Raw genomic sequence first — 16,083 nt, forward strand, 5'->3', positions numbered from 1 at the left:
CAATCTAGAGTAACTGTGGATGCAAAAAAAATAAAAAGTTTTTTTTTTCTTTTTTCCTGACCTGTGTATAATAATATCATCATCCTCTCAAAGGCCTGAAACTGGAAAGTTAAAGTTGTGGCTACAATATTTAGTGGAAAGCAGCCTGAGGTCAGACCTCACTGAGCCTGTGTTGTTTTGGCAGAAGGGAGGGAGTCAAGCAGGAGGAGAAACGGCTAGAGAAAGATCCCTGGTGACAGGCTGTACATAATTGATTGTTTATCTGTCTGCAGCCTGAGCAGCGGCAGTCAGCGAGGAAATACCTCTCTCACGCTTGCACCCAAAGGTTTGGTGATAAGTTGGTGATAAATTTTAGAGGTGCAGGAGTGTATTCAGCCTAAATTTCCTGATAACCAATATTATAAGTTACCAATACTTAACTTAAGGGTCATGGTTATAATCTACACACTCACAAACACGCAGAGTAGCTCTGCTGCCATGTCTATACCGACTGATGGCTGATTGTTTTCTGCTCTGGCAGATGTGACCTTGGGAAAATAAAAAAAAAAAACGCTTTAAAGTCCTTCCTCTATCTCGTGCTCCTCTTACTGTTTTTGCGCCTATGAGCAGACTTTAATTGTACTCAACAGCAGGTGTGTGTGAGATACATGTGATGCAGCAACCAGAGCGGAGCAGCGGGCCCTCCTAAGTGCCCTTCAATCCATCACACACACAAACACACACGCATCAGACCCTCGATGGAAGAGCTCATCACAATGTCACTTTCAATTTGGATGAGCTCATTGTCTGTTCGGGAGATATAATGGATTGGATGAAGGGAGGGAAATGGACGATGTGGCTCAAGTCTCCTGCAACAAGCATTCAGATTTCTGATCCTCTCACTCCTCCCATGTCATCTTTCAGTCCTCAGATCTCGCCATCTTTTACAATTGTATGCATTTAAAGAGCTCCAAGTTGTGCACTGCACACAAAAATGTATCTCTGTTGGTGAGCAAAGCTCCAGAGATCTGCCCGGTGTTGGTGAACAAAATGTGCGAAAGGAAACAGCTGAGGGAAAAAAAAAGAAGAAGAAGCAGTCCAAAATGTTGCCCCCAGATTAGCACTGAAGTCTGTTTGTGTTTTCGTAACTATTTTGAAAGTGATTCATTCACCCTCTTCTCTCTGCACTATAAACAGGGTATAAAACGAAAGGAACATGTTTTTGGCAAAATTACTAGATATTTTTAAAAGACTTTAGTTAGACCAAAAGCTTTCTTGCCAAAAGATGGAACATTTCATGACCATTACCCTTTCATTCTGTGTTGCATCTTTGTGAGGCATTACTGTGTTGAACTGTGAAATAAGTAGAAAAAGAAGGTTAAAACAAGTGCAGGAAAGTTGTCTACGCTGCAGCAGATGTATTGTTCGATAAGCAAGAATTTATCAGAAAGCAATATTTATGTGAATCTCCAAAACACAATAGACCAGTATTCTTTTGTTTGTCTTAGAGAGATAAAGATTTACCTTTGTTTTCAGGGGTAGATAAAGGCTGAGCTTTAAAGTGCCTGTTCGTATGGAGACACGACTTACATGCTATATAGCTCTATAACTGTAGAGTTTATGTCTTGAGTCAGTATCAAATGAGATTTTCAGTTGCCTTTGTAGTTAGAGTAGTGGGCTGCAGCAGGGATTTCAAATAAAAACATCTCAGCATGCAAACAAACATGGAAGCCCTCGAGGATAAGACCAGAGGCGTTTCATAAGTCAGCATAGTAAGATGGTGTCCAACAGTAATCAGCAGTGCAAAATGTTGATGATACTCAGCACTGGAATTAGTCCAGGTGCTGCTAACAGACTAAGAGTGGGCGGATGTTATAATATCTGACATAATGCAGGCTATAACCTTCTGATGTAACGCACCTTAATGACACCGGAAAGATAATAATACTTCGAATCTGTGGTGACCAAGTGGTGAAGTTCACTATTCTCAGAAAGCAGTCAAACCACATTTATCTCAGTTCAAAGTCTCCTTGCAATTAAATATGAAATCCAAACACTGGGTGGGATATCAACATAAAAATAAAAAAGCTTCTCCCCTGCAGCTTCAAATTAGCTCATTTACAACATTTACTCTAAAGAGGCCTATTTATGAACTGTATGAAATGATTCCTTATTAGTTTAAATAGTTCTGTGTTATTTTTGTAACACCAAGTGTAGGCTATAATGGAACACGGCTGCACTAATAAATTCTGGTTTTACTCATCATTAAGGACCTGTACCCACACTGGTCTACTTTTCATAATTTGGGTGACATTATCCACCCAGCATGATGATTTTTTACTATCACAATCAAGGCACTAAACAATTTTAACAATTTGTACGGTTGATGAAACAGCACTGCTTTATTAGTTTATAATCTCACTCTGTACTCTCCGTATTATAATCCTATATTGATTAGATTCCTATAGGATCCTATACATATTGTACAGTGGATAGTATCTGGTGTACTGACTTTTAATTAACTTCTTTTAAATCACTGATCTTACTGCATCAGTGAAAATGTTATCAAAGTTGTGATCTATTATCTTATTCAGCAGCTCATTCATGTTTTTTGAGTGTTATCGTTACAATAGTTGTGCTTGGATTTGTTCAGTAGCTTTTACTTCTGGCTTTGATCGCTTTGCATTTGGCCACTTCGACTGTGTCCTTTTCAGGTTTTTTTCACTTAAAGGAAAGAGATTTGTCTCCTGGTTGGATACAGCACAATGGCATGGGCTCTAGCCATTTTTTGGGCTTGTCAGCGATTCATAACACATCATATCACTAACACGACAGCAGCGGCAATGAGAGCTTGGGAGTCCTGGTTCAAAGGGGACGTTTCGTTAATGCTTGTATGAAACGTATTGAAAATATTTCTCTTAGTACTCACCCGCCATTTGAACCAATCTACAGCACTTGGGGGCTCATGAATGCAAAATGCAACACGTTTATCAGTCGCCTCATTAATGTGAAGTAAACAGTATGTGCAAATTATGGAGTTTCTTTTTATCTGTTATAAAGCTCAGATTCATCTTTGAGAGAGTTCATTTTCAATATTATTGCCAAACAAAGCCAACAAATTACAGCAAAACATCTGAAACAATTTTTTATGGCTGATCATGATGAGAGATAGAGATATGTCTCGTTCTTCAGTCAGCTGTTTGTCACAGATTCTTTTATTATTAAACTCACTTATCTACTTTCAAGTCATTTAATCCAGTTGGGTGTGTTTCTAATGGAAAGTAAAACAAAATACCAGGTGCCAGCGATCATTGCTTATATTTACATGCCGTCAAACATTCCGTTTTCTTTAATCAAGCATTCCTCATTCTTTATAGTTTAATTTAATATCAAAACATGACAAAAGAATCGTTGTATGTTTTCAGAGCATGACGAGTGCCTCAGCGGACTCCAAAACTGTGACGAGAACGCGTTGTGCTTCAACATGGTCGGAGGCCACAGCTGCTCCTGTAAGCCTGGCTACACTGGAAATGGGACAGTCTGCAAAGGTGAGCAGCACAATGCTAGTTACAATATTTACTGTCTAAGAGATGAACAGAAAAAATACAGTCTTGACAGACATGAACTCCTTTTGCAGACAGACGAACCCTTAAATAATCATATATCACAACAATAACATATGAAATCCACTTAATCTGCGATCTCTTCTAAAATACACAACAAATGTTTTTTTTCTCTTCAGGGAGACGATTGATCAATGAATTGTGTGCACAGATATTTTATATATAGTTTTAGTTACATTTTTGTGAAACATACGGAACGTGTTTCAAATTTCTGTTTGGTACCAGAAATCAGCACAGCACCTTCATTGTCGACAGGAATGATTTGCACTGAGCAACATGAATTAGTAATATGTCTCAATAAAAAATAAGACGAATCTATTACACAAAATCAAGACTTCTCCTCATGAGTTCAGGAATGTCCATGCAAAAAAGTCCCAGTTAAAGACCTTTATTATTTAAAAGTTTCTCATATTTGTGTCTGACATTTAGAGGTTACTGTGCTCTTATCACCACCATGTAAACTGCATTGTACTGGTTGTATTCTCACCGGCACCTACTGAAAAGGCTGCTGTGACCCAGGGTTAATGAGTGATTCTCTGTGTTTGCTGTTTTATTTGTAATCTCTGCTCTTACTAGAAAACCTGACCTGACCTCAGCTAGGTAATCAATCCTTTGATTAGAAATCTATTTAAAGTGGAACTGCCCTGATTTTCAACACGAATACCAGTCTGTTCAGAAAACGAAGCACTACACATCATGTGAAAGCTGATTTATTTTCGTTGGCTCCAGTTCAACTTTAATAAATTAATGAGCCATTTTGTTTCATCCAGAAATAATCCTGATGGAGTCATTGTAATGTTGTCGGGGTTAACATGACGGCAGAGAGAGAATAAGATGAAAATATGCCCTCCATTGCATTATAAGAACTTAATCCAGACTTGTTAGTTTTGACCATCACTTAATTAAAATCTGTCTGCTGTGATTTTCCCAACTTAATGGAAGTGCAGTATAAATTGGAAGCACTGTGTGGGGCTCCTTTTAGGGCCTGTTTTGTTTCCAGTACTACCCATTCTTTATTCTCGGAAAGCATGGTGCCAATTGTGTATTTTGCTGACGCACACTGAGTACAATCGTGATCATTATAACAAAAGTCAGTCCGAGATTGCTGCAACAAAAGTGATTGTGACTGTATGGTGTTCAAAGCAGGACTCTACATGATGAGATATTTTATGAAATACTAAGAAACACCATTTTGAAAGTAAAGAGATGCTACCAATAAAGCAGTTGTTGTCCTTGAAAAATGACACCACACACAATTCACTACCTACGCGACCACACAAAAATCCAATAAGAGCTTCTGAGTTGCAGAAAGAAAATACATGTATGGTATTTATAATGTAGATTTACTATGAATGCAAGTTCCTAAACCCAAATGCTCTACAAGTAAAAAACAGATGACTCCAAGCTTTTAGAAGTTTTAAGCAACTTCCCAACATGATCCCAAACACAAGGCAATAACATCCACACGAGTTTATAAAGAAAAAAAGTGAACGCTGACTTGCCGTGTACATTGACTAAATCCTATGGAACACCTCTGGAGAATTAATAAAAATACACCAGCAAAGAGCAGCTGGAAAGAATCAATGGCAAAACATATCTCCACAGATTTGTGCAAGTCTGTATCACAGTAAAGGAGGACAAATTATCATCATTATCATTATAGTTTAATTAGTAAGACATATCTGTTTTTTTAAATGAAGTGACTTTGTTCTTCTTAGGCTTTAGCTAAAAACAGTAAATTGTATTAAATTGAGGATTTGGGGATGTTGACCAGTATACAATATATTGCATTTCAATTACTCTTATTACAGTCTGTCAACGTCAGTGGCTTGTCTGTGTTTTAGGGATACATTAGCCAACACTATGAGAAAAAAATGACCATTTTTGAATTAACCTTCATAAGATGCATTAATCATGTGGAATAATATTGCACGAGCCTGTAATGAATCACATCACCAAATTAGCTCATATTCAGTATGCAAATACATATGCTGCTGCTGGTCTAATTACATAGTTAATGCTCATTTGTCTCAGTAAGTAATGGCTCTTTTCTGGTTTACCTCTAGCTATGTGTGAGGGATTGTGCCAGAATGGTGGGACCTGCATCTCACCTAACAACTGTGTTTGCCAGCAAGGATTTACTGGGAAGAGATGCGAGACAGGTAAGAGTTACTTTTAGGTCCACTCCTACGTTCCTTTCTTCGAAAATAGCTCAAGGAAGACTGAATGTGGCTGAATGTTTAAGAAGGGACGGGATGCAGGGAGAGGAGAAGAGAGGTGACGTAAAATGAGGAGGCGTTTAACGTCCTCCCGGGCCAACAGGAAATGGACAAAAAAAGAAAGAGGAGGAAGGATTACTGTAGAAATTTAGGATCAAAGTTGTTGCTTTAGTTTTCTTGGCATATTTGGGCTCTTGTTTAAAAAGCTAGTGATTATTCTTTCTTAGTGGGGCGGGCTTTGCTCTGACCCTTACACACAGCTGGTGTGGAAATGCTCACGTTTTCATTGGTGACACTCGTGGCTGCATTCCCTGTTTTTGTGTTTTTGAACGTGCTTGTGGCTCACTGTGTGTCTGTGCATGCGTCAGACTGTGTGGGTCTGCACTCTGCGGTGAATAATGAGCTTGTACCTCTTCCAGTAGCCCTATGGAGGATTTGAACTGCAATTGCAGCAGTATGGGAATTACCTCATATCACAGCCTATACTGTATTAATCAGCGTGGCATTCCTCCTCCTAGGCTCCAAATTACAACTGCACCAACTCCTTATACACAATATCCGATAAGGCATGATAGCTTTACCGAGCATTAAATCAGCTTGTGTTTATTGCAGAGACCATATCACTGCTTGCTCTCATGCATGGAAACACACACACACACAGGATCGTGATATGACTTGGGGTTTTGAATCCTGTATACTGTGCTGGTGATTTAAGGGAAACGAGAGAGACCATAATCCTTGTGGTTGTGCGCGATGCGCCGTATGTCTAATCTACAGCAGCACCATCCTTCTCTCATGCCCAGTTTCAACCTTTTGTGGGGTGTCCTTCAAGAGACAAGCTGCCAAACTGCTAGAAAGTCAAGTCATGACAGTTCTCTCAGTGTGTGCGTTCGTGTTTGAGTGAAGCAAACTCATTGGTTCAGGTATTGATTGCTCATAAAGGACCTTTTTTTTTACGAGGCGTCCTTTTTACTGCCCGTCTTAAAGTAAATGAATTTCCTCATGGTGCTGCTCTGAGATGCCGAGGAAAGAAAGAGAGTATGTGTGTGTATGTGTGTGGGGGGAGCTACAGAGAATGTGTTAACAGACCTCAACTATAATGACTTATCCTCCTCTTCATTTTGCAGCAGAGAAGGTTCTGAGGACCTCGTCCCTTAGTAATAGCACAGTCCAGGCAATCACACATTTCATTACCTTCTACAGTATAGTGTTTTAGATCCTGGACTTTCTCTCTTTGTCTGCCTTTCTTGCTTTACTCGCTGTTGTGATTGTTCTGTGTCTCAAAAACAGCTGCAGAATAGTCTGTCAAAGGAAAGTTCTTACAGCTACAATCGTTTTGTCCAAGGTGATCCTTTTCATTGCTAGATATCTCAAAACAGAAGTCTAGAAATAAATCAGTTTTGGAAGAAACATTTCTGTTTGTCTTTAAGGAATGGACATCTCACCAAAAATGGCATGCATTTCTTAAAAAGACAAAGCAAAGAACAAAGGATTTAAAAGCCTGTATTATATTGGCTGCATGATTAAAAGCCAAACCGCGTATTGACCACACGGGGTCATTCACGGGGTCAAACAATTGCACAAGTGAATTAAGTACAAGCTTCAATCACTCACATGAGAATTTTGACAACCACATTTTGGCTCTTTCATTACACCTTGTACTCAATACACCATGAATGAATAAGTCACAGTTAAACTGAATGAAAATGTATATTGATTTTCTCAAAAACTCAAATAACCAAGTCCCCAAAATGTTTTAAGGTCCATATTGCTTTCTTATAACAAATTTCAGTACATTTTGTGTCTAAACTGACTCTCCATCAAATACACAGGCAAAAAATAAAAAAAAAGCAAATCCTTGAAAACTCTATGCACATTAATTACAAGGCTATAATAATCAGGATTCATCAAATAGCTTTGATATAAGAAGAAAAATGAGGACTGATTGTTAAAGCGGGGTAAATTGGACTTTTTGTACTTGTACCAAACCGTGCTAGATATTTCTTTCTCTGGTAACCCAGGCCTAAGCTGGCTAAATGTTCACAGGACAGACAAAACAGAGCTGTAATTCTTCAATGCTATGAGCATCTTGAGCAAAAAACTATCTACCTCCAAAGTACGGAGGTGGACACAGATATCCCAAACTAACTGTATGGATTAGTTAGAAAATATGTTTTATGTACTTTGGGTAAACCAACCTTTAGATATTTTCTCCATTAAATGTTTGCTTGCAATTTTCTCCATAAATACATTTGTCTGTTTCTCTAATCACTCCACGAGAGAGAATCAGCCAAGTATGATGGCTCAGCGAGCAGTTTTTTAGGCTCCTCTCTACTCATCATCATTGAAGCTTATTAGAATTCAGGGTTCATGGACGCAAACACAAACAAGCGCTCACATGCACGCCAAAGAACCCGCACGCTCCTCGTGCCTCAGGCGACAAGATGTTTGTCACCACAGCTGCTGCTGCTGCTGTGTGTGTGTCTCTCTCTCTTTCTCTCTCACTCTCTCCTCCCCAAATTTGACTGCCTCCCGATCTAGTCCAAGTCAGCTCTGTGATAGCTACCATCCTCATGTGTCTATTTATTTTTTCTTTTTTTCTTGTGATTTTATAGTCCAGGTTGTTCATCTGGGCCCCTTTCTATGGGGTTAAAACCTCTGGCACTGTTTAGAGACTTCACCAGTCATGCAGTGTGAAAGGGGGTTGTTGTCTCCTTAGAGTGACAGGAACTCCCAGTAAAGGATGTGTCTACTGGAGAAGGTTAATGTACTGTTGGATATGCTGCTCTACTGTTAGGGAAGGACAGGAAGGAGGAGGGGGGACTGAGAACCATAGTTTGGGGAGAAGAGATGGAGATGTTCGGTGAGAGTGACAGATGCAAAATTCGAGGAGAGAGAGAAAAGAGAGGTAACGACTAGGAGGGAGGTGAGAGGAGGTGAAGTAGAACGGAAGATACAGAGATGTTGGGAAAAACTGACAGATGGGGAGATGGAATGGGAAATGCAAGGAGAAGGTTGGGTGGTTAGAGGGTAGGGGTTAGGGAGTTTTCTCTGCATTTGGATGCAGAATGAGGCTGGTGGAGTTGGCTTCTGTACAAGGAAGAGAAGCAGAGTTGGGTGGATGAACATAGAAAAGCTTTCACTAAGTCTGGGCTCCCCACCCCCCAGAACCCTGTGAGCTTTTAGAGGCCTCCCCAGGGACCCCACCACTTCTGCTGCTGCAGCAGACTGACGGGCTGTCATAAGACACCGAACAGGGGCTCTTCAAGGCAGTGTGCGTCCACACACGCACACCCATGAGCATGCACGCACACACACAGTTTGTGGCTTTTCAACCTGCTGTCCTGTTGCAGGATGTTGTTTTCCACTGCGTTGAGGTGGCCATATATGCAATGTTTTGTGTACTTTGTGTCTGTAATTGTATGAGTATGTGTCTTCGTTTCTGTGAGCAGTATGAACTTCTGGTGGCTGTGTGTGTATGTGCTTGGTGGTTTGTCATTACCATTCATGGGGAATGGATGGGAAGGGACAGGGGACACGCAGTGCTGACAGACAGACACCCGCTAGTGGAGAACTCTGACACATCATGAATTATGCAGGATACAGCTGCGGCAGGGCACATACACTTCAGTCACGGATATAAATGTACGCAGGGCCAGCCATGTAATATGTGCCCCGAACATGCTGCATAGTGAATACGGTAGCCCCAGGCTAGCATTACTCCTTTCATGGGTAGAGTGAAGGAATAGCAAATGTGGAAATATTATGTTTATTTTTCTGTAAAATTTGTGTCCAATTTCATCTTTGGCTTAGGGAAATAAAAAATGTGATACAGTAGGTTTCAGGATTTGTCATAGTTAAAGCTGAATGGATGATGAAGTCTGGTGTTTTTAATCTAAACCACTTGAATAACAGAAGATGTTTCCCACAAAACCCAAACTGACCCGAAAGACTGGTCGTCCTTTTGTGTGACTGATGATTTCCCTGTTACCCGCTAAGTGAAAAGATCGACGGCTTTCAGCCGCATCCCCTCAGGGGTCGCCACAGTGAAATGTGTTCCACACGTTGATTTGGCATGAGTTTTTACACTAGATGCCCTTCCTGCTGCAAAACCCTCCCATTTTATCCAGGCTCGGGTCCGGCACTAAGGTGGCCCTTGGTGGCTGGGTGGGGCCACACCGGGTGGGGTGGGATTCGAACCCATGACCTTCTGCATCCCAAACCAATGCCCTACCACTGATCCATATCCTATCCAAAACAGGATAGGATACATAGATCTTAAAATAATATAAACATTGCTGCCCTCGTTACCAAGTACATTTGTTTGTAGTAATTAAAATGTTCAAATGAAGCCACAGACAATTGTGAATAACTGATGCATATGACAATGGCAATGGAATTAAAACTGACAAACATAATTATGCATGTTTTGATTTTATAATTATTTCCTTTTTTAAAAAAAAAGGTTAAGGAAAGTCTTTTTATCTTAAGATGTTTCCTCATCTTAGCCCAAAGGGATATTTATTATTTAAAGATTGCATTTAAAGATACTTCCTTGCGTTGTATAAAACACTTTATCACGTGCTTATGATAAAACTGTATATTAAATAATGAAACATAAAATCTGAACCATCAACTAAAAATACTTTTGCACTTCCATCTGCCAGTGTTAAGTCTTCTTAAGACAAGTATGCAGGGGAAACTTCTAATACTAATAATGCTTTTAGTAAAAACCCTGTAAATATTCGAAGATTCATAACTGAGGCTTTATAATCATCTTAGCTCTTAAGAAGCTTTTAGGTTCAAGGGCCTGATACTGTAAAGATTTCTTTTACCAGCTGATATTACCAGCCCATAAAATAATTGGACATAACATCTGTGAATATCCTCTACCCTCTTTAAGGTCTCAGACACATCTTTATTGACTGAATTGCTGAACGGTTCCTATGAGATGAATGGGGAGGTAGCCTTTGTATTTTCTTTATTTTCAGCTCATTATGTTCTTCTTTCAAGCCTCTCCAAGCTTATTAGGACGTTTGGCCACCAGTAAAAAAATTCTGTCACTATGCTGTCAGTTCTGTAACTAATGGCCATCTCTGCTGTCCTTGGCTGGCCTCTTGCTAGTTTCTCAAAGGACACTTTGGGCTGCTGAAAGGAGAAGAGCATTTGATCAGATGCTTTGGACGGACAACTCTTCCTTTCATCTTTCAATTCATCTGCAGTCCCAAGTCCTCATGAGCACTTTTAATCAGCGATGCTGGATCATATAGAGGCTAGTTTTGCATCAACAATGTTCTTAAAGGGCAAAGAGAAAGAGATAAAAGATATTTATATTTGGTGTTAATGATGCAATTTAGATTTGTGACTCCCACACTCTCCTGGAGGCTTCATGTTCAAGAGCACCATCAGGGAGCCCTGGTGCATTACACCTACACTGTAAATTGATGTTTTTTTGTAGGCAAAACTCTCATTTTCTCAAGTCATGATCATTTACCCACACGTTTCTTCTTCTGAACTGATACTCTCGTACAGAGATGTGATGTAAAGTAGGGAATGTTCTGTTTATGTGAGTGAAACGGTGCCCTTTTCATCAGAGCTGTGATATCCTTTGTTGTGCCAATGAAATATTCAGCTTTTATGTCCTTTTCTCTAACTTAACCTTTCTTTTAGTTTAAAAGAAAAGAAGAAGGAAGTGAATTGTAGGAAACCAGTGAATAGTGGAATATGAGGACAATGACAGTTGGGAAGTGAAGAAAAGATGAGATTTTAATGATTGGGTGTCAGATGAGATAGAAGATAGAAAAAGAGGAAACAGGGGATTAGGAAAAGAAGGTTTAAAAGACACGATTTATGAAGAGAAGTAAAAATGGAAGAGAAAAAATAGCAATGGTAAAGCAGAGGAAGATGGAAGGAGACGAGTGGATTGCCAGTGAGTTTATGAGAACACTTTGCAGGCAATGCGAGGAAGAGTGTGAACCCTTGAGGTCACACTGGCTTATTGACTAGGACAGAGAGAGGAGCAGGGCTAGACAAACAATTTGTTCCCTCAGACCTCATTTACATTGATGCAGAGCTCCAGGAAGCTTGTCAGAGATTTCGAAAGAAAGACAGGGAAAAACTTAGCGGACCGAACAACGGCCAGAACAACAAATACACAGATAAACAGCCAAAGTCACACAAGCAGAAAATGGATGGGAAATAAAAGAAAAATGCAGTCAATCAGGCAAAAATCATAAGGTAAACTCCACAGATACACATCTGATGTGAGACGTTTTTATTACTAGCCGTTAAATAGTGCAGGACAGAAGAGTTTCCATCAGTTGTTGTTGTTTTGCCGTTGTATCATTTTACATACTAAGGGCTACAGTGTGCGTTGTTCAAGAGTATGCAAGAGCAAAACATCATATCTTCATCATAGTCAAAATCTCCCCTGGGCTCCACCCACCCAACACACAGGCACAGGTAGTGAATATTTAAAACCCATATTAATTTTTTCACTCCTTGACAGCTCCCATGATGCATCGCTGCAGCTCTCCCTCTCTCCCACTTTTGCTCCATGATTTACCCACAAGGCCCGGGGGCCTGTGACTGTTTAAGCTCAAGCGGCTTGTTTAAGCACAATGATTATGTATTCATTATTTATTTAGAGACGGCCTTACAAAGCACTCACTCCATCACCCGTAATTAGTGTGTCTTAATTAGGCCCTGCTAATGGCCGGCGCTGTCATTTAGCCGAGCGCAACCTGCTGCTTCAACCTAAATGACACATCTCCCAGGGATCGCTTGCTGCTGCAGTGCAGCGAGCTGCTCTGGGTGCTGGACAGCTACATTGCTTTAAATGCTTAAGGAAGTCATTTTTCTGCAGCAGCATACAGATCGTAGAAATTTTTAAAAGTTGAAAAAAGTTGGCATTATTAATAAAAGTGAAATGGAAACACGTTTAGTCATTAATCCTGGCACACGTCAAACATGTGATGAAGCAAGCGATTTGAGCATTTATTGTAGAAAAAATAGCATCAGACCGAAACAGAGCTCTGTGTAGTGATAAGGTTGTAGATATTGTTTAAATTAATATCAGACAACCAGAAATATCTTATCGTCATGTTTGATGTTTTTTTGTTTTTTTTAACCATTTATAGCTTGACATGCACTTTTTTCATTATTTTATCTCGATATGCCCTCATCTTCTGCAATGGTTTAGTGGCACCTGAGTGGCACCACCAGCTGTTCTCTCTGCATCTTATTCAACAAACTTCTACTGTTCACATAATTAGTTCACATAGTTCATTCTTTCTCTCATATTAAAATATGCACTAAAACACACACAAGTAAATTCAGTTTGCTCAGATTAGACAGCTTAAAAGCCGTTCAGTTGTTACGTTTTGAACAATCTAAGTCTGTTGATTGTGTCGACCAAAAGGTTTTAGCATGAATGTACTATGAGAAGTGAAGACCAGATCAAAACCTGACACCCAAATCAGTCCAAACAAATGTTGCATGTGTGTCTGGATTTTAGATACAAAACCTCACACTTAGACTTTTCAGTCCCCTTAGGGCATGAACACCAATCAGCAGAGTCTTCTGTTTTTTTGTGTTTGTGTGTCTCAGATCTCTGGTTGACTAGGCTGTCAATCAAACGTATGCACCCGTCCTCCTCTCAGAGTTTAGCAGACTAAAGAAGCATTTCTGAAACATCTCCTAAAACCCCCTTTTCTCACACTCATTCTGAAAGGCACATCTACATGTTTTGTTTACATCAAACAGCAGCTGACAGATTTAGATTTTATGGAAGATTTTGTGGAATACTTTTATAGCTATTTTATAGGTATGTAAGTGATACAGAGTGATTGCATTCTGTATTTGCTTGCAGCTACCAATTGTTCACAAGGCTGGTTTCCAATTTACAGTGATTACTCATCCACTCTCCCACTCAAGTGCTATATGGATTTGTGTTTCAGTGTCTGTTTCATCTTTGGGAACCCAGAGTGTAACTCAATTTTCCCGGGGTTTCATGATGACTGATTGATTATTTGACTTCACTCCTTCTCCTAATGAAGACTGAGGACCAGTGACAATCACTCAATTACAATGACTGTACATAAAAGAGCAGGGATTCACAATCCATTTCCTACCTCATCACTGTGTCATGTACCTGCCAATAAACGCTTTGTACACATTATTATCGACTCAAAGGTTCTGCAGCCGTTTCTCAGCCATCACTGTAAATGTGATATGACATGACAAATTCGGCTCGTTTTAAAATCCACTTATTGTCAAATTGCATCTGACTTAGGAGCAGAAGGAAAAGGTTGAGCGGAGATCCAGAGATGTTTTTTGAATAATTCCTCCTGGAGCCTATCAGGATTATCAGGTCTATGGAAATGGAAATCAGTTTAAATTAGGTTACTGTACTGGAGATGATGCATGTGGCAGCAGTAGCTGGTTCTGCACTGAGTGATGCAACGCAGCAGAACTGCATCCAAAACCCCCGTGGCTATCTGTCAGTCAAAGAAAGGAAAAGACATGGGAAGGCAAGAGGTGGAAGGAAAGAACGCAGAAAGAGGTCAAAGCAAAGAACGGTGCCTGTTCAGTATCAGAATCGGCACCAAGGACAAAGTAAAGATGTTGGAGCGAGCAGGAACAAAGAAAGGGAGGAATGAAGTGAAGGCAGGCAGGACTAAACTCTAAACTCTGCCTTTTTCTGCTCAAAGAGAGAGCAAACTGCAGGGGTGAGGAAAGGTGATGATGAGGGCACATCTGTCTCCGCCTTAGCTTTGAGACACACATAGACAGGTGATGTGAAAAGGCAACACATGGAAAGGTGAAGGAAGAAAAGAGGGGGTGTTCAGGGAAGACTGGCATAACAAGCCCAGGAGGGTGTAGAGGGAAGACCGTCCCCTTGTTCTTTACTTTGTCCTCCGAGAGCTGCCTTAATAGAGCCCTTGTTTCCAGGCTGCCACTCAGGATAACGAGCAGGAGAACTGCATTCTGTCTCAACTCTCTTTCTCCTCCTTCGCTACTTCTCCCATCTACTCGTCTTTGTCTCGTCCACCACCTCCTTCAGCGTCTTTTTATCCCCTCTTCCCTCCTCACCTCATCTCTACCCTCCTTTCTTTGTGTAGGCATTCCTCTTGTCAGCTTTTACGCCTTTAAGTCAGCAAGGTAATGCCATTATAAATCTTCTTCTGTGCCTTGACCTCTCCAGAAAGCCAGTTTCATTTTATTTGGTTTGTGTAGTATTCTTCTTATCTTTTTTTTTTTTTTTTTTAAGAATGGATCGAGGAAAAAGATTTAACAAGTGAAAACACTGCACCATCCACATCTATGACTCAACAAAAGGAAAAGCTTCACGATTCAGCAGAGACAGAGCTTCCAGGCAGCAGCCTTGTCTGATTGTCATAGTGGATGATTTAATTACAGTGATCTTCCATTATCATTTATGCAACATGATAAAAGAGAAGGCGAGACTTTTGCAAGCATATTGTTGTCACTGCTGTACCTCACACATTCACTCCTGTCTATTTCAAGGTGCGACAACAATAAGTTTCACTGTCCTAAAACAGTGCCATTTTAAAAGTTTGACATTTGACAGCAGGCTGAGAAGCGTCGAACCGTAATTGTGTCTGACTGGTTCGCCTCCGATAAAGGAGACAACGACAAATCTTTTGTTGAGGGTGTAACCCTCTGTAGTTACAGCCAGACAGAGGAGCTTTTAAAATGCCTGAATGAAACTGGCTGAAAATAACCCATTTGCATATTTTTAGACTTACATCACCATCAGTGTCTGTTATAAATAGTATCTGTCTGCTCACTTGTACTTTGAACAATTTAATGCAGCCATATTTGGGAGAAGAGGATGATTCAAACAAATTCATCTGGAATTTTTTATGCACTAGCAGGGCACCTCATGCAGCTTTTCCTTTTAAAAGCTTCTTGTGCTTTTATCACACTGTAATTCGCTGGCAACAAAGAGCATTGGATATTTCTCTTCAGGAGTGGAGAGAATTTGTATTAATTTTCAAAGATAGGGCTACTTATGCTATTTGCTGTACAGTACAGTCATGATTTTTAAGCAGTGTCCTTTTAACCCAGTGCTGCTGTCCTAAGGGGAGAGAATGTGGGGGGCTCTGCTCTCACCAAACTGACGTAATTAGCGAAATGTGAGCTTTCGCTTTAAAGTCTGCTACGCCGAAAGAGAGAGCTTTTTGAACCCGACCGGCATGGAAAACAGAAAAAGAAATAAGCTGTAGGATTTTTTTTTC

At 40.2% G+C, this 16,083-nt stretch overlaps 2 protein-coding genes across 2 annotated transcripts in view; one reads left to right on the forward strand and one right to left on the reverse strand.

The window, feature by feature from the left end:
• nell2a (neural EGFL like 2a) overlaps positions 1-16,083 on the forward strand; it is a 72,170-nt gene that overhangs the window by 44,801 nt on the left and 11,286 nt on the right. The window contains exons 14-15 of the mRNA XM_067501745.1: positions 3,405-3,527; positions 5,669-5,764. Coding sequence (XP_067357846.1) covers positions 3,405-3,527; positions 5,669-5,764 — 219 coding nt within the window. The remainder of the gene's footprint in view (positions 1-3,404; positions 3,528-5,668; positions 5,765-16,083) is intronic.
• The window catches only part of tmem117 (transmembrane protein 117), a 100,710-nt gene that overhangs the window by 24,261 nt on the left and 60,366 nt on the right, over positions 1-16,083 (reverse strand). The window lies entirely within an intron of this gene.

This window comes from Channa argus, chromosome 4 (assembly GCF_033026475.1).
Source record: "Channa argus isolate prfri chromosome 4, Channa argus male v1.0, whole genome shotgun sequence".
Taxonomy (NCBI): domain Eukaryota; kingdom Metazoa; phylum Chordata; class Actinopteri; order Anabantiformes; family Channidae; genus Channa; species Channa argus.